Genomic DNA, 25,957 nt, shown 5'->3' on the forward strand with positions numbered 1-25,957 from the left:
ACTGCTTGAAGCTTCCTGACCAATTTGCATCTGGCTTATCAGCAAGACACTGCATCACTATGTTCCAGCTAAGAGGTGTGAGAACGGCGTGTTTGAAACAGAAATGCCTCTGAGACCACTTCTGACTGTCTGCTGGGTCCCTCGTCAGGGTGGATCGTCAGAAGCGAATCCAGTTTGCTGCACTTCCACACCCAGCTCGCTGGAATGCCACCCACGTCCTCCGCGCTGGTTCTCTCTGTGCTATCAAACGGGACGTCCATGGAAGCTTATCAGAGTGGTTTTTGCAGCTATCCACTGCATATATACAGCCAGCTATCCAAGCGCTGTACTGTCCGCTCCTTTATCCTCAGCATCTCCGCGACTGCTGGCAAAGTCCACCGAGCTTTAGAGGGCCAGGGTCCAGAAGGTGCCTGCCTCCTCTGCACGTTACAAACAGCACCACAGCAGCTCCCGGCGCGGCTCGCTGAGCGCCCCAGCGGCCACCGCCCGTGCCCGGCCAGCACGTCCGGGGCCACGCGGGTCACGCCGAGGCACCGCCGGCCAGTGCCCTGCCAGCAGCAGGGAGCAGCAGGGCCGGGCCGGGCCGGGCCGGGCAGGGCAGGGCAGGGCAGCACAGCCCGCTCCCGGCCGGGGGTGCTGCTGTGAGGGGGCCGGGGCCGAGACCCCCGCGCCGACCCTCGGCACCGCCACAGAGCCCAGCGGGGCGGCGGCACGGCTGCCCCCGCGGCGGCACGTCCCGAACACCCCGGACAAAACGTGACCGGGACACATTCGGGACGCGCAATCCCCGATGGCCCGGGCCGGGCTGGCGGGGCCGCCGTTATCTCGCCGCCGGCTTCCATTTCCGCGGAGCCTCGGTGAGGGCGATGCCCGGCCCCGGCAGCTCCAGGCGCGAGCGGCGAGGTGCAGCCCCGCTCAACACTTGGGTCTCCCCGGGCACGGAGAGCGCTCCGACCCGCCGCGAGTGTCTTTTGTGAGGGGAACGGGGTCCGGACCCGCTGCTCCCCGGGCGGCCGCCGCACTGGGGGAGGCTGCCGGGAGACAAAGCCCCGCTCGGGCGGGGCGCGGACCTCCCCCGCCGGACCCTCCCCGCCCGCGGGGGGCTGCGAAGGGAGGCCGCGGCGCTGGCAGCGGCGTCCCGGCACAGCGGCCGGCCCGGGGCAGCGACACTGCGGGACAGCCGGGCCGGGCCGCCCCAGCCCCCGCCCAGCCCCGGGGTCACGGCGAGCGGTCCGGGCGGCGCGCAGGCGCACGGCGTGCCCGCGCCTCCAACATGGCTGAGGTGGTGCCGTTCCTCCTGCGGCGGGCGCGGAGCGGAGGATGCTGAGCCTGCCCCGAGCCGCCGCCGCAGCCGCTGGGGTGGTGAGGCCGAGGCGCGCCCCGCGCAGCCATGGCCAGGCTGGCCGACTACTTCATCGTGGTGGGCTATGACCACGAGAAGACAGGTAGGTGTGGCTGCGCGCAGCGCTGCCCCGCCGTGCCTGGCCGCTCCCCGCGCTCCTGCCCGGCCCCGGCCCCCGCCCGCCTCCGGCCGGGCCGCGGGAGGAGGAGACTGGGGCGCGCACGGGGCGCGCGTCCGGCCGGGGGAGGAGGGGGTGAGGGCAGCGGGGCGAGCCAAGGGTTAATCCCCCTTTCCCGAGGGGGGAAGCGGAGGGACTCCCGCACCGCCCGGCCGGGGCAGCCCCGGCCCGCCCCGCCCGCCGGGAGCGGCTGCGGCTCCTTCCCCGAAGCGCGGGCAGGTTCAAACGGGGCCCGCGGCCGTGCCGGGCCCGGCCGCCGGAGCCGCGGGGCAGGGCCGGTGCCGCCGGTCCCCACCTGTGTCCCGCCGGCTGGGGCGCGCCAGCCGCGCCTCCCGGGAGAACAAAGGCTGCGTTCGGCCGGCGGGGCTTGCCCGGCTCGCCCCTCATCCATCGCCTGTTGAGCGGCGCCGCGAGTCCCCCGGGCAGCGCCGTGGCAGCGAACGGGGATGGAACGGTGCCTCGTAAAGCCTCGGGATACCGAGTTCTGTCTGCTGGGGGAAAGGGAAGTGCTGTTATCTGCTGTCGTTTGTGGGCAAAGAGAGAGTGGTTTGTGTTACGTAACTCTCCGTTATGGTACCAGCTTTGTTGCTGCAGAGATCTCAAATCAGTGTTTAAGCTGACTGGAAAACGAAGTGATTGTCAATTGGAATGTGTTTGTGCTGCGTATTTCAGAGCGCTCCTTTGAATGTATGCTGTTAATAAACAATATTTTAAACAGTCGAATGTTCCCTAATTCATTTGATTATGCATAAACCAAACAACACTCAAGTTTGTTACTCAGAGTAATTCTTTGAAGTAGCAATTGCGTGTAGTCTGTATCTGTTCATTCAAAAAGTGCAGCTAATAAACTCGGACTGTGAGATTTTTTTAAAATAAATATAATTTTTAGAGAAACCGTTACATTGGCGTGTTTAAAGATGCAGTGTCTTACAAAGTTCTGCTAAGGGTCTCTTGGATTTTACTATTCTGCAATTTTTATTACATTGATTACATCCTGGTTACCCCTTCCATCCCATTTGATCATAGGTTTGTCCTAATTGTACTGTCAAAATCAAGCCGTGTGAAATGGGAAGGATTTTATTTTAAAAATAAAGACCTTTCCTTTTGCCTCTCCTGTTTGGAACATTTTCCCTGACAAAGTAGAGAAAACCCAAATCAAAACAAAGAAGCAACTAAAAAACCCAGATGTGCTTTTAAGAAGACGAATCAAATAGGCTGCTTACTTCATTGAAGTGAAATTACAGATTGCATTGGAAAGCTTTATGTCTGTAAAATGTCTTCATCTGTAGCATTTAAGTATGTGTTCAACTTCCCATACATAAACTCTTCCATGAAGTTTGGTAGAATTGCTTGCCTGGGTGAAATTGAGCAGATTCAGAAATTGAGCAGATTCAGAAATAACTTCTGAACCTTAATTTAAAAAGGTCATGCCCAGAAAGTAATTGTTTAGACTTTATTATTTAAATGACTTGTTGCTACTTTAATGCTTCATAAGAAAAATGCTTGAAGGAACAACATTCTGTTGAAGACTAGGCATGCATTGTTTTCCAAATTCCTTTACCCCCACATGCAATCCCATAATACATGGAGTACTGACCTTTATTTTTCTTATAAAACTGTAGGTTTTTGATGCATTTATTATGCTTCCTTCTATATGAAAAGCAGGGACAAGCATTTCTACGATTATAGACTGGCTACCCTTGAAGCTTTTATATTTTTAAGTATGTTCCTTTTCTTTCTATCCTATTTGTTTTTCATCAGCAGCTACCTTCTGGCCTGCTTTTAATGTGCTTGATTTTAATGTTGAGTGTAATTATGTTTTGTAGTGGGTTTTTTTCCTTTTTTTTTCCCAGGCATAATCTGTGGAATAGCTTTGTGTAAACAAGCAAACAAAAATGCTGTGCCCTTCCCCCCAACCTGTGTGTCAGCAGCATTTGGATGATAAACACTTGTGGTTTGTAGGGAAGGGTGTTTATAGTAGTGACTGCTCTCCCAGGAAAGCCCCACTGGGTCTGCTGGCTCTCTCCTCACTGCTTATATGGATTTATTTACATGGGCCAATATCTTACCCCTGAAAATGTGATAAAGGTGATGATTTTCTGGCTTTACTCAAAAAACATCAGCTGTAACTATCTAAAATGCAGTGTTTATGCAGTTTAGGAGCAGATCTATAGATTTTTCTTGTTTTGGAACAGCTTTGTAAGTGATGCTACAAGTTTTTATCCAGCATTGTCTTCAGGGGAAGTGAAGGGTTTTATTGTCCTCAGATAAACCAGAGTGTGTCCTTTGGGAATCAAGCATGTAAAAGTCCATTCCTGTTCTGGCCTAGGCCTGTGTAAATTGATGTTACAGCAGTCCTGGTGCTGCCATTCCTGTTGTGCTGAACCTTCCTTTGGATCCAGCTCACTTCAGGATGCTGACCCATCCAAAAGACCTTTCTTGCTGGGTGTGTTACCTGTGCTGCTGTGTTGTCCTTGGATTACTTTCCTGCTCATTTTTCAAGCAGTGTTGGCTCACAGGATGTCAGATGAATGCCAGTACTGGCATAAAGGAGGGTCAGGAGCATGCTGAAAGACAGATCAATGCACCCTGAATTTCTATCAGCTGAAGTGTTCCTAGAGCCTTGGGCACAAAGATGTTAGTGAGGTGCCTTAGTGTCCTACATGCTCCAAGGAAACTGATGGGAGCCCTTGGATAATTTGCCTCACAGGCAGTTAATTCATGCTTGGCAAGTTGCAGAGGCTCTGCCTGAGTGGAGAATGAGCTTTGCTGTTGACAAGTGTCAGAAGAGTTGCAGGCACTTAGGAGCTGAGAAGTCTTTGTGCTGTGGAGGATGACCTGAATCACCCAGCTTTTTCTGTCTTTCAGGTGCCCTGGTCTGTGTTCCCACTTAGGTTGCTCAGTCTGTGTCTCATCATGAAACTAAGCTTCAGTGGATCATAGTTTTGATGGCTGTTGTGTATTTTAAGCACTCATTCTGAGCCACTGCTCAGAACTGCAGCAGCAGTAGCTGCTGTCAAAAGTTCATGTTGAGTGTCCTGACAGAGTTATAGAAACCAGATTTATAAATCCCCCAGCTTTACTAAACCCTTTTTTTTTTTTTTTTTTGCTCTAACAGTGATACTTTTTCAGAGTAAAGCAATCAACCTTGGTGTATTTTGTCTTCAACTGAACCTTGGCTGAGGTAGATAACCACACTTTCCCCAGCATATCAGCACAATATAAAGCTGTTACATAACTGGCTACAAAAGGCACTTACAGAAGTCTCTGAAAGAAGCAAAGGTGCTACCAAATGTAGGCATTCTGGGTTAACAGCTAGGAGAAGTCCCAGGAGCCCTTACTGTTCATGCATTTTAATTTTTCATGGATTTTGAGGTGTGTCTGATGTGCTTCACCAAAAAATTCTCATTTAATATGTCTGAATAATGGAATGTGGATGGGATTTAGGAAGAACACAGATGTTTGTAAGGATCACAGAAGGGCATGAGAAAATGCCTTTTTTGTTTTGTTTGTTTTTGGTTTTGTTGGTATAAGCCCTAATCATAAATCCATCCTTAGAATTTACATACAGTGCTTCTTGGAAAAGGTAAAAGAGAGAACATTCTGTGTCTTCCTTAGCTCAGCAGCTGAAAGGTGAGAGGATAAAGAAGAGAGGATCCAAAGACTGGATTTGATTAATTTTCCCATACACCCGTGGCAGCTTTCCTGTAGGATGCTGTTTTGAACCCAGAAGTTAAAGGAGAAAACCTGTGAGGTGGAGCAGGATGTTTTCTGTGAGGTTTGGTTGCTCTGAGAGGACAGAGGAATGGTTTGTTCTTGATTCTGTGTGCAGTTGCAATATGTAGGACAGAAGGCTTCCAACAGTATAGCAGTTTTATTTGGCTGTTGTCACAACTGATAAATGCTGGTATAACATGTGTAGGCTCTGTTGTGGTTGTTTCTGTTCTGATTTTTATCAACTCTTCAGGGAAGCCTTTATTGTGTAACATAGCTTTGTATCTCAGAGGATTTTGAAACAAGACAAGTGATTGTTGATGGAGTGGGAGAAATTTCTAAATGGAGTTGTCTGATTCTTTTATTTTTTTTCCTGTGAGCAGATTTGGCCTGTGAAGAATATAGTATCATTAGGATTTTCTGGTGTATTTGCTGTATATTCACAGTTAGGCATTTCACTGAGCTGGTGTGTGTATAAGGAGTGAATGACTGCTTGATGCCATGGCATACAATCTCTGTAAAACAAAATGTAGAAAAATAAGGGAATAAAGCTGTTACTTCAGTGGCTTTCTTATCTGTGCTGCAGCTTAATTTGATTCAAATGCAATCCAGGGAAATCTCAAAGGGATTAAAAAAGCAACAAAAACTAAATCCTTCTTATTGTGGCAGGGGAATTCTTGTAGCTGCAGTGGAATGAAGCATCAAGTGCAGTGCTGGAAGTGGAGCAGGATGCAGGAGTGAGCCTGGGAGATGGTTCTGGGTGGCTGTGACTGGGTAGGGCAGGGCACCCCAAAGACTTGTAAACAAATTAATTGCTCCTTTCAATGAAATCTCTTCCTCTAAACCTTTTGCTTTACTTTTCAAATAAAACAGATTCCACAATACTGTGCTGAAACAGAATGAGAAAGAAATATTTCCATTGCACGTGGTTTTGTTCGTTTCGATTGTGGTCATGTTTATTTCTTTGTTTATTTCTTTGTTTGTTTGGTGGAGGTGGGGTTTTTTTGTTTGTTTGTTTTTTGTTTTTTTTTTTTTTTTGTGAGATAAAGCTCTCTTGAAAGTCTGCTTGGAAGACCCCCAGTATTTTTTGATAACAAGCAGTTTCTTTTTGATAGCAAGCAGTTTTGATATCCAAGCAGTTTCTTCTATTACATAATGTGGTCTTAAAAAAAAAATTGATTTTGGTTTACAGATTTATCATTTTGGAGAAATCTTAAAATCAACACAGATCATGGAGATCTTCTTTTCCTCACATGTCTGTAATGAAATTTCTAAAGAACTTGAATTTCAGACTCTTTACTCACTCAGTCTTGCCATCATAATAACAACAACACTAAAAGTACTTCTTTTTCAGCCTTTCATTTTAAACTAAAATACTCCTGGAGCCTTTTTTCTCTGCAAACTATCTGCATTTGGTCTGAAATAGAACACAGATTATATTGAGGGAAGTAGCATTTCCTATCTTTGTGACTAAACTGCAGTCAAGGAACTCTTTCTTCCCTGTTCTGTCCTGGATTAACTTTGTGGATTATCTGACAAAAAGACACTTTTCCTGCAGCCTGTTCATGGCAAACAGTTTGTTATGCAAGCCTGAATACTGTGTAAGCCCTGGCCTTCTATAACCACAATCATATTTTTCAGTGGAGGGACAACGAGACTGACATTTAACTTCTCCAATGCCCCAAACATAACAGCCTTGTCTTGTAACAGCAAGGAAGAGAATTACACTGCTGTGGTAGCTCTCTTACATCAATTTAAAGAACCAGCTACCTCCCCAGTTACTGCTGCTCACAAAGGAAAGCCACAGTCACTGTGGAATCATTTGTAAAATGTGTAAAAGCAGATTCACACTCCAGCCTTGATAACTGCGCCAGTGAAAGTTGTAGCCTGCAAATATCCACTGGTGAGTGGGAGGTTTTCCTTTGGTTCATCTCTCCTCTTACTCCTCTTTGCAGTAGCATGAGACTTTCAGGCTCCTTGCTTCTCTAGTGAAAAAAATGATTTCTAACAGTAGCATTATCAGTATTGATGAGATTAATTTTCTTCTGCTCGGCGTTTTGGGAATTGTGTTCCATTTATATGTGTTTGTTGAAATAAATCACTCCTGTGGTGTCAGTGGTACGTTCTGAAGTCAAGGACAATCCAATTAGTGTTGATTGGGATTTGGCAGCTAAATCCCTGCTCATTGAGCCAAGAACATGCTGGTTATTGCTTATCTGCTAGTGACTAGATAGATCCTGATTTCATGTCTCTCATGTTTACAGTTCTCAGTTTTCAATCTTCTGCAGATTGAATACTATGAAAAAATGCAATCATTGAACAGAGCTTGAATTCTTTGTTTCCTTTCTGTGAGTGTTGTGTTCTAGGTGTCAGAGTAACCACAACATCTGCACTGAGCTGGACGTGGGTGAGGGGCTGTCAGTGCTGCAGCCAGAACCAGCACTTGGTGACTGTACGGTCTGGGATTGTGTGGAGCTGTTGTGGAGGAAAGCTGAGAGACAGAAAAAACAAACTCATCATAATTCTGGCTACAAATTCAGGATAGTTGCATGCAATACCCCATTGGATCATGGGAGACCTCAGTGGATAAAAGAGACAAAGGAATGTTACTGGGCTTATAAAATCAATCACTCAGAAAGAAATTCAAGGGGGAAGAAAATAGAAGATAGGAAAAATGTCCTTATCATATCCTTTTACTGTGGTTCATGTGTTGTTTTCTAGGATTTAAAACCCCAGAAAATCCATTATCTGACACTTGGATTGATCTTCAGCAAGATAGAAAATGTCTTTTTTAAATGTTAGAGTGTCGGGTTGGGTCGCTGGAATAGCAGCTGGAAGGAAGATGAGACATTCTGGCAGAGGATTTCTCAGATGCTTGTGGGGGAAAAGGGATGACAGCTCTTCTTTCTGGAACCTTGACTTCAGCTGTGGAAGGTTGTGGGTTTTGTTGGGCTCCTTTTGCCAGCTGCTGTGGACAGTGATGCCAGGAGTGTTGTCAGACTCTGTAGTGGCTGCATGTCCCTTCCTTGTGGCTCAGGAACCCTTCACAAGACATTGGCCACTCCTCCTCCTTACTCTATTTGATACATTCTGGTATTTCAGAATGCTTTCTGTCTTCTAGGTTTATTCCAGAAGAATCTCTGTCTTATCATCTCTCTCACTTTCTCCTTCCTTCTCTCACTCTCCGTATCCATTTAACTCTCTTTATCTACTCTGTGGTTTTCTGAGATGAAGTCTTCTTGGCCACTCAGTCTGATTTCTTATGGTTTTCATCTTTAAATAAACAAATTCCAATTCATCACACAAACACCAGGGCCAGGTTTTGTCCCTTCTGTAAATTTTGGGCCTAAAAGCATGTTTAGCAGAACTTTAGTTTAGGCCAAAAAAAATCCTTTTCTCTCCAGTCTTATTTCTTGGAAGCAGAAAAAGTATTTGGTGTGAAATTTTACTGAAATAATTGAGCTGGAAACAGATGCCAACCATTGAGACTTTGTATGGTGCATTTACTTTAAGTAAAAAATAATTGAAAATAGTTACAGAACAAGATAGAGCCCCATTAGAAATGCCTATAGCTGTTAGTTATTTGTGTATCTAAAAACATCACACTCTTGTTTCTTAGTTTGTTATAACTGCACCAGTTAAAGCCCAGTAAAACTTTTAGTTTGACCACTGTGTTGTTGAAGTCTTCCACAGTTTAGATTTGTACATTTAACATGTGTATTTTTGTTTTGGACAAAGAAATGCAGACGCTTGTCCTTTTTTTGTGACTATTGTTCTCTGGGCTGTAAATGTAATTCCTAAATGGCAGTAAGAATAAGCTGTATGTGTGACTAACAAAATACTCCAGACTCAAAAGACAAAGTTGTGACCTTGTCATAAATTCAACTGTAATGGAATTTTAATTCTTGAAATATTGTTGAATTGGCATACTGTACTTTTTAAAAAAATAAAAGAAGCTGTGTTTTTGAATTCTATTACACACACTGCTTTTCATAAACATGCAAATTGCAATTGCATGAAAATAGAAGAAGGCCACGTGCTTTGTTCCTTTGGAGCTCTTTCTTCATAATTAATGTGTTTTCCCAGAAAAACACATAGTAGTTTTATGAATCTTGTGTGATGACTGGGCTGTTACTGGTCTATATTGTTGGTGTGCTATTTTTAAACAATGTTTAGTACAAAACATTCCAGTAGAACTTAGAAGAGGATTTCCATTTTCTTTCTTCTTGTTTTATAGTTTGTGAAGAGAGAATTAGTAGGTTTGATAATTTTTAAGAATGTATAATTTTTTAAAGAAGATTTCAAAGAAAAATTGGTGATAAAACCAATTTTAAAAAACCTTCCTAAAACACGGATTTAAACCCACCTTTCTCCCCATACTTTTTGGGGGGTAATTTAATCTATTTAGAGTCTTCCTCCTTTAGGCTGCAAGTTCTTAGAATCTTCATCCTGTGAGAGTTTTTTTCCTTCAGTGTATTTTGTTCAGTGGGCTGCCAGGCAGAATTTGCTTTTTGTGAAGTGTCTTAGCCTGGGGCCTCCGCCTGAGCCATAGGTTGTGCCCAGCTGCAGCTGAGGAACAAGTTGGAATTTCCTGTAAAGGGAGGGAAGAGCTGCTGCCTTTGGGATTCACCCTACATTTCTTACAAGTGCAATTATTGAATATTCTTATTTTAGAATAATTCCTTTAATGCCTTTCGAGAGCTGCTTGCTTTTGCCAAATAGGAAGCTAATTAACATGTATTTCTCATGTTCAGTAAGTTTCAGCAGTGGTAGAAAGCCCAAGGTTTGAATGGATGCTTTTAGTGATATTTCCAAAACAAATAAGATAATGAGACATACACACAGAACTAAAGGATGTTTTCTGTGGTAATAAATATTCAGTTTGTGTTCAGAAATCCATGCAAGTGTTCAAAGTGTTGCAGAGGAATGTTTCTCCCCATGGCAATTTAAAGTGACTAAAACTGAAATGCTGATTTTCAGTGATAAATTCTGGTCCACTTTGCTGCAGTGAGTTCAGAGAACACATGTGGAGGTCTCAGGTTTGCCCTTTAGCTGGAGGCAGCGATTTTAGACCCTGGTGCCAGTTCTGTGCTGAGGTTTGGACTCAAGCTACCTGTAAGCATGTTTGAAGCTGAGGCATGTGGTTTTGGAGTAGTGACAGTGTGTGTTCCCTTTTCCAGCTCTGAGGGTTGGTTCTTTGCAGCAGGGAAGGAGAACATCCCAGAGCCCCTCACTGAGCAGGGTGTGCTCAGCCTGCAGCTGTGGCTGCACTGCGCTTCAGCAGCACAGCCAAAGCAAGTGGCCCTGTTGTTTCAGCCACAGGCAACTGAAAAGAAAACAAAGCCATAGAGAGCCACATGTTTGTGAGTTGGAATTCAAAACTCTTATTTCAAAAGATTCTCTTTCCTGTTTGATCAACGTGCATAAATAATGATACCAGGTTTGCCCCTGAGTAAACGGCGTCCGCTCAAGTTGTGGCGCTCCTGTAAGGTTGTTGTTTCAGCACCGTGTTTTCCAAATATTTTGTTTATAGTGTTTATTATTAAAAGAGATGAGATCATGCATGTTTAACAAAATAATCTCCTGGAGGCTGTTTTTTATCATTTTGTTCTCTTTTGCCACATGGCATCTTTTTGGATGAGGCAGGACTGTCACTCATTTTTTGTGAGAGAGAAAAGACCTCAGAAAACATGCTTTGTGCCTTTCTGACTTTGTAAGATGTTTTTGCATTCTTACAAAATTATTTACATGCTAGTTTATGGGTTTCTTTATTATTTTTGTTTTTAATTTACAAAAATGTGGGCAGTTTTAGTAAATAGCCTTTTTTGGAAAACTACAGTTCAAGAACATGGGGGTTCCCTGGTCTCTATCCATAGTTATTGGTAATCAGAGCTGCTCTTCTTGCTGATAGCCTAGTAGAAGACAGAAGGTAGCAGTTTACATCCATACTTAATTCTGATGAAAATGAGGATTGTTGCTCTTTACAGTGAGGTAGGATTTGAGAGGCCTAGCTCAGAAGACTGTTGTTTTCATAATCTTTTGTTTTCTTGTGAATATGCTTAGCATTATTTGATATTAGAAAACCCAGAGGTAAGATTCAGATACAAGTAATAATAACAATATTTTTTTTAAGAAAGGCCTTAACTGGTCTGCAGCTCATTGTTTCTGTCTTGTGGAAGAGACCTTGGAGATGTTTCAATTCCCAAAGCTGTGATGGTTAAGGATAGGATGCTGAAAAGTAAAACCTGTGGTTCTCCTATCTTCCTTTGTAACTGAGATGTGTGCTCTGCTTATTCTCAGCCACTGTTCTCAAAGTTATAATAAAGTCTGTGGGTTGAGTTGTTTCCTATCCCTAACTTCTTCTTCTCCTTCCTGGCTCCCCAAAAATCAGTAATTCTTCCTGTTTTAAGTTTCATGTGAAAACTAGAAGAGTCATGGCTACTAATAAAATTCTGAAGCAGAAGACTCAGAATATAGTTCTGTTTAAAAATCCCCATATAAAGTCTAGAAATGAGCAGTAGAAAACCCTCATTACTTATTGTCTGTCTGGTATGTACTCCCTACCTAGTCTTAACTGTTCTCTTAAAGCTTTGAAAATAGATTTGCAGAGACCAAAAAATAAATTGTATGTTTTATTAGATTTGATTTATGGTCTTATGAAAACTCTGGATTTTTTTATTCTTTTGCATTTGATGGTTCCTGAGAGGAGCTTTGGACTTCAGTGATCTTCATGTAGTTGTATACAGCACCATATGCTTTCTGCAGTTTTCACAGCAGATGGACCAAGGTTTTGTCCACATGGTCTTGCCAAACTTAATTAGCAGCAAATTTTCATGTCTGAATCTAAGCTATTCCTGATTTAGTGGTAAGAGTCTCAAGAGTTATGTACAGATTAAAGGATCATAGAATGGTTTCGGTTGGAAGGGACCTTAAAGATCCTCTGGTTCCATGGGCAGGGTTCCCAACTTTCCACTGTATTGGGTTGTCCTTCCTCTGTTGGGACCCCCAGAGGTGGTGGAGCACTCCAGGTGAACTCTCAGGAGAGCAGGATAGGAGGAGGGAATCACCTCTCTTGACCTGCTGGTAAAGGATGGGTGCAGGTGGTCACTGTTCTTGGGCAAAATTGGGAGCATGGACCCCCAAAATTAATTTTGCAGACCTTTTTTTTTTCAACCTGTAAATATCAAGTAAAACAGGAAGTGGAATGCTTAATGCTTGAGACTTTTAGATGATTAAAAGAAAGTAATTAAAGTAATTCTGAATAGCTGAATCTAAAGCTTGTGGTGAAGGGCCTCAGACAGAGCTCATGATACTGAGTGCCTAGAATGTTCAAATTTTGCATGAAATGCATTTTTATAAATACAAGCCAAAGTACATTTAGTGGTGAGAAAGAATTCATAGCAATGGTCTCTAATTTAGATGTTGTCACTAAGTGGAAAAGTTCTTGGAATTTGTTGGGACAGTTCTCTGTAAAACTTCAGCCTAAAGTCTGGTATGGCATCAGTAAACTCAGAAATAAACAGTGTGGAATTGTGAAAAAACCCGCCCAAAACCCCTGTGGTGTTGGGACGTGCAGCTCAGGGGCCAGGAGTGGGTTAGGTGAACCCCAGAGGTCCTGCTCAGCCCCGATCTCTGTGATCCAGACCCCTAAAGACTGCACAGGACCAGTGGGAATTGCCTGGTCCCTTCTCCTCTCCCAGCACAAATGGCTGCAGCCTTTGCTGCTCTGCCTGGGCAGACCCTGACTCATTCTTGGAGCCCTCCACACCAGCCCTTCACACCTCCTCTGGCAGCCTATTCCAGCTCCTCTGCCTGACTTTCAGGAGACTTTTCAGTGTTTGAGTCCTGGGGGTTTGGGTACAGTTGTCAGCCTGTTACTGCTCTTCTCCTTGAAGTGTGGGGACCCCACTGGATGTGGTAATTTACATGAAATCTTACCAAAATACAGAGTGAGACTGGTACTTGCTGGTTTTGTGGGCAATTCTGTGACATCATTCTGAGCTTTTTATTAGTTTGTTTTTTTTTTTAGCTCTCAGCATCACAACACTGAGGATCACTTTGTGGTCTGCTTTAACCTCTACATCCCTTTTACCTAAACCACATTTGGGCCATCCCCTAAATGTGGAGTCAGGTGTTCTGGCCTAACTCTGCAGCTTTGCAGTTCTCCTTAGTCACACTCTTAACATTTTTTCATAACTTTTTCCCCCAGTCTTTCAGGATCACTTTGAATTCTTATCTTGTCCTCTATTCTATTATCTTCATTTTCAGAAAATAAATAATTTCTGTATATATAAATATTTTGTAAATATATCTGTTTATATATTAAAAGAACAGGTGCAGTTATATTCTGTGTTTCAGCCTGCAGCAACTTCAATCAAAACTAAACCAAAACCCACTTCAAACCAAAAACCAAGCATTGGACCCCACAATGGCTCACATATCATGTCTGAGAGATAGAATTAGTGCTGCTGTAAATATGATTGAGTGTGTGTAGTGGATGAATTTGCAGGAAGCACATTCAGTTGATGTCCCTAGGCACACTAAATTTTGGGTTGTTTGGGGATCATTTAAGTAGGGTGATATTTCAAGAGTCAGAGACTTCAAGAAACAAGTTGGCCAATTATTTCCTGAACAGCAGAACTAGTGACGTGTTTCTGCACATTTTTTGTCTTTTGTCTGGAATGGCCCTGGTAGTGCTGCTCCAGACAAGGAACAGGGTGTCTTGAACACTAACTTTTCTTCAGCTCAGGGTCACTCTGTGTTTATTTATTTGGGTTAAAGGCCATTGGTCACACAGACGTCGTTTCTGTAGGAAACCTCTCTGCAAGGAGCAGCTTTACTTGTGAGAACACCATTTAGGAGAATGTTTGCCTGCCTTTGTGGCAGACACATTATAATATGCTCCAGTTAAGACTCTGGGCCTGCCACAGCCTCAGAAGGGAGAGGTTGTGTTCTATTAATTAATTACAGGCCCATAGTCAAGTGGCATTTAATTGTTTGCTAGGACATGGATGTGACTGTTTTCTTTCTTTGTGCTTTCGTTTCAGGCAACCAGTTCCTTTGGTTTCTTGCAATTGCAAAATATGCATTGAGAAGTTAAAAAATTACTATTTTTACTGCTAATGAGGCATGCACTGAAAGTGCATTTGGATGTGCAAAATCTTGGCAGTGTAGCTTATTTATGGGGCAGGAGATGGCAGTAAGGAAATAGGTGATTTAGCACAAGCACAGAACCATACTTTATTCTTACATTATGGTTTTAAGAGAACTCTCAAAACCCCTGAAATACCATAATAATCATTCAAATTTACACATTTATGTTTATTTTGTGCCTTCCTGTTTGATTTTTTTTGGGGGTCTTTTTCCAATCAGATAAGTACTTACCAGTGTTTGCAGTGCTTGTTTAGCTATGTGTGGAGATCAGGTGAGATACTATGTGCTACCTGAGCAAAATGCAATTCACATTATGCACAGTTCAGCTTTAGGGAAGACTGCTGGAGTTAGAAGTAATACAAATACACAGTAGCACTTGTGATGTTTCAAAGTTTGTGTCTGTGGATTTCAAAGAAATTTGCATACAGCATTATTTTTAACAATTCACATTCTTTGTGTTGATTTTTAATTTAAGTCACTCTGGCAGCTGGTTCTGTGGGCAAGGAGGGAATAGGGAATGAAATACTGTTAACCTCTGTGAGCCAGAGCACAAACAAACAGTGTTTAACTTGGGGACAGCTGAGGGTGTTCCAGACAATGGTGTTAATTTTGATTGCCTGTTTGAAGTAGCCCCGTGCTTTTTGTTCTCATTTAGGAAGCCAAACACGTTGTTTGGAACTGGTGTGCAGCTGTGAAGAACAAAGTTTGTCATGCAGGAGCTGAGCAGGATGACATCAGGGGATGATGGTGGCTGCTGTGGCAGCGTGCTGCTGTTTGCCCCTGCTGTGGGAGCGTGACCACTGCCATGGATTCCTTTCCTTTGGGGTCAGGCAGGCAGGCAGGGGTGGGATTGCATTCTCTGGGTATTTTTGGACCCCTTGTTAATGGGGGCTGCTGTTGTTTTGGGGCGCTGTTGCAGGGTGTTCCCCAGGGCAGTGCTCCTGTAGGGGCAGCTCAGGCTGTTTGCATGGTGACACTCCAGCCCTTTGCAATTCAGCCATAATTGTGGAGCCTGCTCACATCCCCTGCACATCCCCACTTATGGAGTGCTGCAGAATGTGGAGCAAAACGCGCCTAAACCCTCAGGGCCCAGTTCTCTTGAGGGAGAATGCTACTTTAGAGTCCTGGCTTGCACAGGGCAGCGTGGGCTCAGCTGGTACCTGGGCTGAGCAGCCTGAGAGTTGGCACTGGTGCCATTCAGGCAGGTGGGTAAGGAGCTGATTTTTGCTAAATACATATGGGCCATAAGATATGCTCAGCTTACTGGAAGCTCTTTGTTTTTTTTCTCTTTTTAGTCTATAGTCAGTCCAGACAAAATATTTGGCCTACCAGGATATGTGAATCATTCTTCTTTGTAAAGCATCATTTATCATCTGTGTTCTGAAAGGGTTTTGTATGAGGAAAACATTGAATACACTCAGAAATTTTTATTGTCAACGTGCGTTTTTACAGCTGTTGTATAAAAATCTTGCTTTGTTGAGATCAAAATATTATTTAATTGTTTTAGCCTATTGGGATCACAGGAAATATACAGGGTGGGAAACTCCCAAATGACTTGTCACTCTCCATCATCTGTAGGTGAGCAGTGGCACGCAGACTTAAATAAACAAATCTTAGCAGCTGGTTAGTTCTGGGAAAAAAGAGAAAACTTGCTTCCTCATCCTTTATCATTGCTTATACTTATGTGTTGAGTAAAAGAAAAGCTTTGAAACTTACCTAATCAATGCAAAAATATATGTACAGTACAAATCTGTTGTTAAGGATTGAGTGAACAGGTTGAAATCAACTTGTGTTGATTTTTTTGTCCTTTTAGTCTTGTTTTAAATTAAACTAAGCCAGGTTTTGGAAGAAACCAATGCACGTGAGGAGGGTACTGTCTAAAATTCTGTGGGGACTTTCAGTGAGCATCTCAGTACCCACAGATCTGTGGCAGCTGCTGTGAAGTTGAGGGAAAAATAATGTTGTAGTAGACAGTTGAGATGGCCTTCCAGTCACAGAATGCTGTTTGAACAGATTTCGTATCGAGTAGATGCAGGGAAGTTTGCTGACATGTGATACATGTGAATGATACCTGCTGGGTGGGAGTTGTATGGATCCATGTTCCAGTTCCTCTCATTAAAGGGCTGTGGCTCTGCAAGTGCTTAGAGGCAGGAAGCATTATGGAAAAACAGTATTTTAAATAACTAAGGAATGGAAAAGGACAGTGGAAGAGGAACTGTGAGATGACAAACATTGTCTATTAGAGATCAAGAGTGCAGTGTGCAGAGGAACAATCCTGTGAAGGTGGTGGAGAGGGAACAGGGACTTGGAAGTTGAGGCAGCTTCTTATTGCAGAGGACTGGAAAGTAGATCAGGAGGAAGTGAGTTGCAGAGCTAACATCTTGCATGTTGGGGTTTGCTAAGTAATATTTACAGGTTGGGTTGAGATGTGGGTAGCTTGTGCAAGCTCCAGAACAGGAATTTGCAATGGTGTGAAGTATGGGACTATAAATAAAGACTGCATTTAAGGCTAAAGAGAGGGAGTTGGAGAAATGAGTTGCATTTTATCTCTGCAGCTCTGTCGCTGCGTGGGATGTCAGAAGGGCTCTTATGAGGAGGATTCTCCTTTACACATTTCAGATTTGAGGAGGATTGTTTTGATCTGAGGCAGATGAAAGAGAGATGTGTGTGAATATACAGCTTTTGAAAGAAAGAAGTGAGGACAGAGGGAATTTATCTGTCTCTGCTGCCTGAATTGTGTTGTTCACAGGCCCTGGGTTGAAAATTTCAGATGAACTGGCTTAATCATGTATTGCAAGAATATCTTGAACTTATCAAGATGTTAACTTTTAACACAGTTGGCAAATAGTATCGAAAAGTGATTTTAAATTTTTGGAGGACATGATAATTCCCTAGCTCTAGGGTGACAGTGTGTCCAGTGTAAAACATCATTAAGTTACATTTATGTTGCAATTTAGCAGGAAACGTGCATCTCTCACGTAAGGTCTTTCCTTTGATTCCAAGCAAGTGCTTCTTACTAAAATCAACGAGGTTTTATTTGATATTGTGGAAATACTTTTTTATTGATCAACTACCCAACCTTGAAATGCTTTCAGAAGTGATGATTGCTTTGCTTCAAAGTGTGTCACACCAACTTTAACGAGTTACACTCTGCTGTTTATGTGTAGCGTCTTTCTGGTATTGAAAACATCAACCCACACCCTGTCTAATCTTAGAGTAGACTGAGAGCTTTGGAAACCTTCACCTTGAAAATTTCAGAAAGTTCATTGCCTTCTGTATAAAGAATGTTATTTACAAAGGATTTTTCCACGTATTTGAGAGCAAGATGCGTGCTGTAACGCACGCTTACTTTGTTTTCTGGTTTCTTGGCTTCAAGGAGGAGCTGCTTTTTTGCTGCTGTATCTTTTACACAGATGTGTGTTTTGCTTAATTTTACTCTAATCCTTCATGTACACTTTTGATGACAAAGAAGTAACAGATCCTCCTTTGCAAAGCGTTTGGATACTTTACTGTGTACAAAAGCATCACTTTGAACTCTGAAAAAATTACTGTAATGAAAGAGCTGAGTTCCAAACGTGTCAGGGTTGAGCTTGAGAATAAACGTTCTGCATTTTTAGCTGCTCTGTGCAAAGACAGTCTTTTTGAACATGAAATATGTGATTACTATGTGTGAGAAGGTGCAAAGCATTTTTTATTTGATGTAAACACTGTCATAATGCTGGATGTTCTGCTTTACTCCAGTGTTTATGATTACACTTTGTATTATTTGGTAAGGAGGCATAAAGAGCTTCTGAAGAAACATCACAAAATAGTCCAAATTATCTCAAGGGTAAAATTGATTAAAAACCAGAAAAAAGCCTTTTCCTTTTCAGTCGTTAAGCAGACATGAAGCCCAAATGCTCAAGCTGAGGGAAGAATAGTGCTCTGGTGTGGGCACACAGTTTGTGGGAATTGGGAGTGGTGCTGTGCCTGAGCCCCATCCCCAATGGGATACAGCTGTGAAAGGCAGGTGAGCAGTGTTGGAGGTGATGAGCCATGGAGTGCTGAGGGGTTACTGACCAATCACCAAAGGGAACAGAGGGCTCACAGGTGCAGTGCATCAGCAGGAGGGGATAAAAGGTTGGGCCAAAGAAGGAGAAGGGCAGATGCTTGCAGCCTTCTGAGGTGAGGTGATGTTACTCTGTATGGGCAGACACCTGAAGCTTTTTGATGTGGTAAGGTGTTACTGTGAGTGGGTTGGGGCTTTCTGAAATTGTTTGGTGATTCTCTGTGTATCATGGCCCTCTCAAGTGTGACCTGTGCTGTGGCACTCTGTCACAACAAAACTTGTCCTTCTGGTATGAAGGGGTCTGTGGAGCTTGTGAGCATAGTCCAGGGCAAATCCTGCCCTGTCAGTGGGATGGTGCAGAGGGACAGCTGAAGGAATGTCCTGGAGGATATGCCTGCAGAAGGTCTCCACTGTGGGTGTTGCCATGGGTGGGATACAGTTTGCATGTGGAAGGCTCTGCAGAAATACCTGGAAAATCTGGTTTAAAACTCTGATCAGTTCCTTTCTGCCTATAAAGATGCAGCTCTGAGGTAGCAGATGTACGTGGAATTCCTGGGCAATGCTCAAGAGAGGGTGTAGGAATCCCAGGTGTGCATTGCTGTAGGTGAGGCTCTGCTGCTGCAGGGGGAGGTTGCTGGGGCTGTTGAGCATTGCTCTGGTAGATTTGCTCTACATCTCTCCTCATCCTGCAAGTAACATGGGTTGAACTTGGGCATTCAGGCTGCTGAAATACAGAATACATTCTAGGTCCTTTCTTTTATTTCTGTTGGGCTGCCTTGTTAGGTTTTGCAGCACTGAACTGATGTTTTGTCCTTAGTGGGGAACATTAGAGGAGTGGCTTTGGGCTCTTCAGTTTAAACTGAAGGTCATAATTAAACTTTTTCAATAGTTGTTCTGTTTAGTTATGTTCTGGTTTGAGTCATGAAGGAGTTGCTGAGTTGCCTTTTTTATTTATTCTGATGGACACAATAGAGTTGGGGTCTGGTAGGATTAGTAAGACAAGAAAAATTCTTGTTGGAGATATATCCAGAAATGGGAATTTTTTTCTTTTTATTCCCCTGGAGGAGAAAGATGCTCTTAAAAATAAATCAGGATCCAGACATTTTGCACAAGTTTTATTTTTCCTCTTTAAAATTGAGGGTACTTATCCTACTTCATGTACCTGCATCAGAAAAATTGGGAGTTTGCCATTTTAGTTCCAAAGCAATGGCTAAGCAGTCTAAAGTTTCTCTTAGTGCAAACATGGGATTTTTTTCTTCAGATTTTGAATGTCAGTTTTAAACTTTGAAAGTACTGAAGCTTGAGTACTCAGTCTCCAGCAAGTTCTTTTCTCCTCTGCTTTTCCATTGACAATCAACTTAACAAGAAAGTCCATGAGGTTGAGGCTAAATAAATAACAGCAGGTACAAATCCAGGGTAAGGGTAATAGGATGATATGTGCAAACCTTGTAGCTCTTTTTTGCACATTTCTGTTAAAATAAGTTCTTGAGTAATACAAGTCCTCAGAGGCCTCCTCTGTGTGAAATGTGTATTTAGCACTTGAAAGTCATGGTGATGCCAAAGAACATAGGAAGTTCTATAAAAATTAACACCATTTACTGTATAATAGGGCACAAAATGTACTGTAAAGCCAGGGATACAGTTTCATGATTGCTGGGTTTTCCATGTATTATCATTTGAGACTTCTGAAAAGCAGCTTTTTATCAGCGATTAATAAATGATTTCTGTATGACTGTGTTGCTAAAACAAAAATGGCAACAAATTATGAATGTTCAGTAGCAGGTCTGTATCTTCTCTATCTTCAGGTGTTCTCAATAATTGTCAAAATACTTTTATTCTTTAGAAAGCTTTAAGTAACTTTCCTATGCTGCCAGTTGAACAGAAGTCAACCCCAAAAGCCAGCCCTGCTGAGCTACATGAAACCAAGGGAGGCAGACAAGTACACAAATACCATCTCAGAAAATGTACCAAACCACAACCCACAAGCCACCACCCCAGAAAAAAACTGCTCAAAACAAACCCAGAAAACTCCCCAAGCAAAAACCCCCAAACCCCAGGAAATTACTTGTTTCATTTCCTGCATGTTTTCTAGAGAAGTTTGAGGCTGTCAGACTCACAAGTGGGTTCTGTCATTTCATTTGCTGAAGTAATTGGGTAGCAATAGGTTTGATAATGTTTGTGTCCAGCCACCTGAGGGGGTATTGCATGGGAAGGATAAAAAGGTACCACCTGCTTCTGCCGCACAAGAGGGTTTTTACCTCTGTGCCAGGAAGAATTTTGTGTTAAGTATTGTTCAGTGTTTGGGCAGTGACATGCATTGTCTTATGTTCAACTTCCCTTCTGCAAGCTGCATAAGAAAAGTTTGTGCCTCACTTGGTGATCTGTACTCTGCGTGTAAATTGAAATAGTTCTGTGTTTCCAGGATGGGGGAAGGAGAAAAACAATAGATATACATATATATATATACACACATATACATAGTGTATATATATTCTAAATATATAAACATAAATTTTTTGCGTGTGTGTATGAACTGCTTTTTAGGGAGTGCTTTGGATATTTTCCTGTTTTATTTCATTGCACCTCTGAATTGAAATCTTGTGTTAATTTCAAGTTAATGTGTTTTTTGATTGTATTGTGCGTAAGTAGGGCACAGCCCAAAACCTGGCTGGAGTACATGGAAATTTACTCCAGTTTAAAGACAAATGATTGCTTTGTAAGTTGCACCTTTGAATATTTGTGCTGCCATATTAATTGTGGTTTTGTCTTAGTAATAGACTTGGTGTGGCCCAGTAAGTCTGTCAAGGGCCACCTTACCTGCTATCCACAGCACTTTTAGGATTTCAAGAAAAAATTCAAAGTCATTGGTGGATTTTTTTTTTCTGTCTCTTACATTCTTCCACAGTGTATGAGAAAGTAACAAATGATGAAGCTAATCTAGCAAGTTTTTTTTCCTGATTAATTTATTAATCAGGAGTCAATAAAACTAATTATTCAGTGCCATACCAGTTAGAGATTCAGAACTGAAGAACAGGTTTGAAATGGTAACTCAGACTGTGCTGTGGCAGGGCAATAATAGTGACTCTGTCATGGGGACTGCACAAAGGTAAGAGGGTGAGTAATGAGATGGGTTGCGGAAGATTTCCTTGGGTGAAGTTGACACTGGGTTTAAGTGGAAAATAGAGATATGCAGGTTGTGTGCCTGGGGGAGCTGGGTGGGTAGGAGCTGTGCTGTTACCTTAATAACCACTGAAATTAAGTTGATTTTGTGCTTTCAGGTAGCTCCTTCTGTTTTGTTAGTAACGATGCTCTTCAGACTCTTCTTTCATTCTGACAGAGAGGTTCTGTTTTCCCCTCAGGTCTCCATGGAGACTTTTGGATTTGAAGTTAGGAGAGGTTATGTACACACAGCGTTGTCTTGTCATCCATAACTTCTCAGTTCTCTAAACTAATCCCAAGCACTGAAGTGTGTGATGGCTCCACTGCAGCCCTGTACGTAAGGAAAGACATGCTGGGGTGGAGAAGGATGTTTGTCTTGGACAGTGCTTTCCTGCCATGCTCATTTTGTGGTGTCAGCCTTCTGAATAATGCCAAATGCTGGCTGGATCAGTAAAAAACCTTGCAGTTTATAAATTCAGAGAGCAGCTCTCATACATATCTCAATTATTTGGCTTACCAAGCCAGAAAATCAGATAAAGAAATCTCAACGTGCTGGTACTTTGGCTAGTAACAGTGATAAAACTTTTTACTTTGGCAAACAGATTGTTTGCAAGATGGAGTTTTTGCTTTTGCTGACGATATTGATCCTGTACATTACCTGCTAATTCTTTCTTGTTGTGGCCCAGGCTTACATGCTAAAATGTTGTTTATACAAGGGCCAGCAGAAGCAATTTCCAGTGTATTATAGGCTGTATTTCCTGAATTCTAAGTTTACAGTCATTACTTATTTCAAAAATAAGATACTAAAATGCATATTTCTGTGTATAATGTATATATCTATATGCTGTGTATGGATGTATTTTTTGGATAACACCTGAAAACATTGTCATCCTGAACAAACTAATAGACTGTAGTAAGTTTTTTTTATTTTCCTTTCATTGTGCCTGTATCAGGTGTCCCAGTAAAAGAGATGTAGTTTGTGAAATTTATCTGTGTTGTAAAGGGATTTTTTCTCCTCCCCCAATCCTTCCAGTAGCCACTGGTTATGTGGAGAAGGAAAGGATAAACCTGAAAATGTAGGGCATTTTCCTCACATTGTAAAAAGAATTTCCTTAATGAATAAAGCAGTTAAACAAGATCTTGCAGGTCCAGTGAAGAGAAATTCAGGCTTGATGATCCTGACAGTATTACTATGGAATTATAAAGCTGGAAGCTTTCACATTACATCAGAAGTAAATGTGACATGAATACCCTGGTTGTCAGTGGATTCATTAACTTAAAAAGGAGAGATTTTACACTGGCTGCTCCTGCTGATGTGTGTAGTTCTAGTTCAGTGGTAGAAGGGTTTTGTACTTAGGTTAAGGAGGGCAGAGGGCTGGAATTGTGTTGATGCACAGTAATTTTATAGCTGATGGATCACTGCTGAAAGCAGCTCTTGTGCTGCAGTGCTGTCCTGGCTGTTCTCAGCTCTGAGAGAGCCCCTTGAAGGGCAAGTCTAGGAAAGGTCTAGGAACTGCCCTTGGGCTCTGAGCACAACTCTGAGGATTGGTCTTATTCCTACCAGGCAAAGGGTAAAGGAAGTGGAAAGTGGCTCATAACCAACTTCCACTTGCCCTCTGGTCCTGTGCTGCTGCTCTGGGGCTCTGGGCCAAGCATACATCATGTGGAAGACGTGCTAGTAAACCACATCATTTGAAGATAGAGAATGTATGCAATCTGCAATTTGCAACAATTTGTACAGATTGTGGAGGAAGTTGCATTTAATATGTAGCTTAGAAACAAAGTTATGTTACAGACTTGTTTAACTGTGTCAGTATTTTGTAATAATGGGCAGTTTGCATCTCAGTAGCCTTTAACAAAATAGTCCAAGTGCTTCCAGACGCGTTAGTCTCATGTGACAGACTCTTCATTCATCAGGAGCTGAAGTCTTGCCTGTCTTTCCCCCTTACTAGAAAATAGTAGCTCCCTTGTAAATCCCAAAGGCATTGTGCATTCTAAAGAATGTGGAAGGTATTTCTCAAAGTAAATTCTTTTGTGCTCAGAGGAAGTGTTTACCTCCACTGCTGAAATGTTTAAGCTTGACTGAGGAATAAAATAATATTTTAGGATGGTTTGTGGTTTACTTGGGTTATGTCATTTTGGTGGTTCTGTACATCTGATGTGCAAGACTGAGATGGTTACCAGTGGAGGATTATTTTCAGTGTATCAAGACCTAATTTTGCCTTTATTCACTCTATTAATTTGTGTACTTTGTAGCCAGTTTTTAAGTGTGTCCTGTCTTTGGCATGCTCAGCTACAGCATTAGCTGTTCTCCAGAATGTAATTAAATGATTGGAAGTTATTGCTACTCAGGGAAAGAAAACATCTACCGTTCACCCAGAAATAAAACATTATAACAATTCAAGCCAAATAGGATAAATAGCCCCAGGCTATTCTTAAAATGTCTAGGTCAAATGCCTAAGCTTTAATCGTGAAACTTGTTGGTATGTATGGAGATATTTACAGATATTTCTGTGTTTTTATCTTCAGACCTGACTTAGGTTTGAAGGTTTTTTTTTACTGTTACTGAAAACAATAAAACTCTGTGTCGGTATGCGTTGGTTTAAATGTATAGCATATTTATGTAATAACCCAGCTTTTATGGGTTTGTTTTCTTGCTTTTGTGAAATGCTGTGTGATGTAAAATATTCTGATGCTTTTACTCATGCAGAAGAACTCCAGAAGGGCTGCTGAAGTTGAATCTGTTGCAGTTACTGTGCAAATTGGAATTGAGCCAGTAGAGAAATCCTTGAGGTAGTCCATCAGAATCCATGAAGTTGCTAAAAAAATTATTGTATTTAAGCTAATGAGTAGTTGCATCACCTCTAAAACAAAGAGTAGCATGATATAGGTGAGAATAAAAAAGAAATCAAAGCTTAATTTTTAGGAGTTAAAATTCCTTTTTTTGTGAACTGAAAAGAAATGGAAAGTTTCATTTCTTAAGGTAATATTTACTTTTAAACCTATGGCAACCTTCCTCTAGAGTGTGCATTGTCTACTTCAAAGCAGCATTAGGTCATTCATTCTTTCATTAATGAATCACTAGAATTATTTGTTTGACAATGAATCACAAAGCAGGTTTGAATGAAGCTTTTGAGGAGTGTATTATTATCAAATTTGCATCACAAATGCTGCAGCACGTATTTCATTTCTGCTCATTGACTTCCTGATCCTGTTTTTCTCTGCTGCTCCTTTTCCCCCACCCTGCCTCATTTTATCTCATTCTCTGAAAGGACAGCTGAAATTCAAACTTATTGCCTTTTATAGCAGTTTCTTTTTCTTTTCTATTGATTTTATGTGATAATTTTTCAGCCCATCACTTCTGTAGATTAGAATCTGTCTTGGCTATGAAGTGCATCATTTACTAACAGTGTTTCTTACAAGTAAGGTTAGAGGCAGGAATGATTACACTGAAATTACCTGCGTAAATGTTCAGAAATCTGTAAAATGCAGAATTTTACAGCCTGAAATTAGCCAAGAATGTAGATATTATTTTCTGAGTCATATTAAAGAAAATATGAGGTGCCTGAAACCAGTCTACACTTCTGTGTAGTTTGTGGAAGTCTATTATTGAAGTTCAGTTATTATTCAGGGTAGTTTCTAATACTGCCTTTTTGGGTTTTTTTGTATCATAAGTCAGTTTTCCTGTGTCTCAGGTTTGAGTTACAGGTGTGTTTTGACTTTCAGTAAATTCTGTGTTATCTTCAGGAGCTTTCTTCTGTTCTTCAGACTTGCAGTAGTGTCCCTGTTAGAACAGTGTCATGGGTGGTGCTAACAACACATCTCATCTGTGAGAAATAACATTCTGAACATGTTGGCCAGTCAGGAAACCCCCAAAATATCTGTCCAGTCAGTTCAGCATCTCTGGCTGTTTCTGGATGCACTTGATTATTGAATGCAGAAAATTGGCTAAGTGGAGTAGTGATTGGAGGGGTGACCTGGAAGTTAATAATGTGTTGAGTTCCTCATTTGTGGTGCTTCATTTTGTGTGGTTCATAATGCCCTGGGCAGTTGGCTGGTGGATGTTCTTGGTGAGTAGCGGGGATTTAGTGCTAAGGACACATTCAGAAGAGCTGCACAATCTTTATTTGCCTTGGTATTTGGTTGAGTTTGTTCTAGATTTTGTGTGATTGTTTGGTGGTTTTTACTTTTCAGAAAAGGAGAAACTTTAAAAGTCAAAATAACAGCAAAGATTTGGCACAATATAGAATTTATGGATGAACAAAAAGCCAAGTGTATAGATATTTAGTTAATAGGCATTCAGTTTTGGTTTACTGTGTGGCAATATTTGAGTTTGTGTTCGAACTGGAGTTTTTTTCCCTGA

The 25,957-nt window shown here is 42.1% G+C and overlaps 1 protein-coding gene across 7 annotated transcripts in view; it reads left to right on the forward strand.

The window, feature by feature from the left end:
- The first annotated feature begins 1,293 nt into the window (after positions 1-1,293).
- Positions 1,294-25,957, forward strand: part of SBF2 (SET binding factor 2) — a 231,008-nt gene continuing 206,344 nt past the window's right edge. For all 7 annotated transcript variants that reach the window (XM_054275684.1, XM_054275687.1, XM_054275689.1 and 4 more), the window contains exon 1: positions 1,294-1,445. In XM_054275684.1, coding sequence (XP_054131659.1) covers positions 1,391-1,445 — 55 coding nt within the window. In that variant the 5' untranslated portion in view covers positions 1,294-1,390. The remainder of the gene's footprint in view (positions 1,446-25,957) is intronic.

Source organism: Melozone crissalis, unplaced genomic scaffold (genome assembly GCF_028551555.1).
Source record: "Melozone crissalis strain CALT ecotype California unplaced genomic scaffold, PUWL_Pcris_2 ptg000018l_1, whole genome shotgun sequence".
In the NCBI taxonomy this organism is placed as follows: Eukaryota; Metazoa; Chordata; class Aves; order Passeriformes; family Passerellidae; genus Melozone; species Melozone crissalis.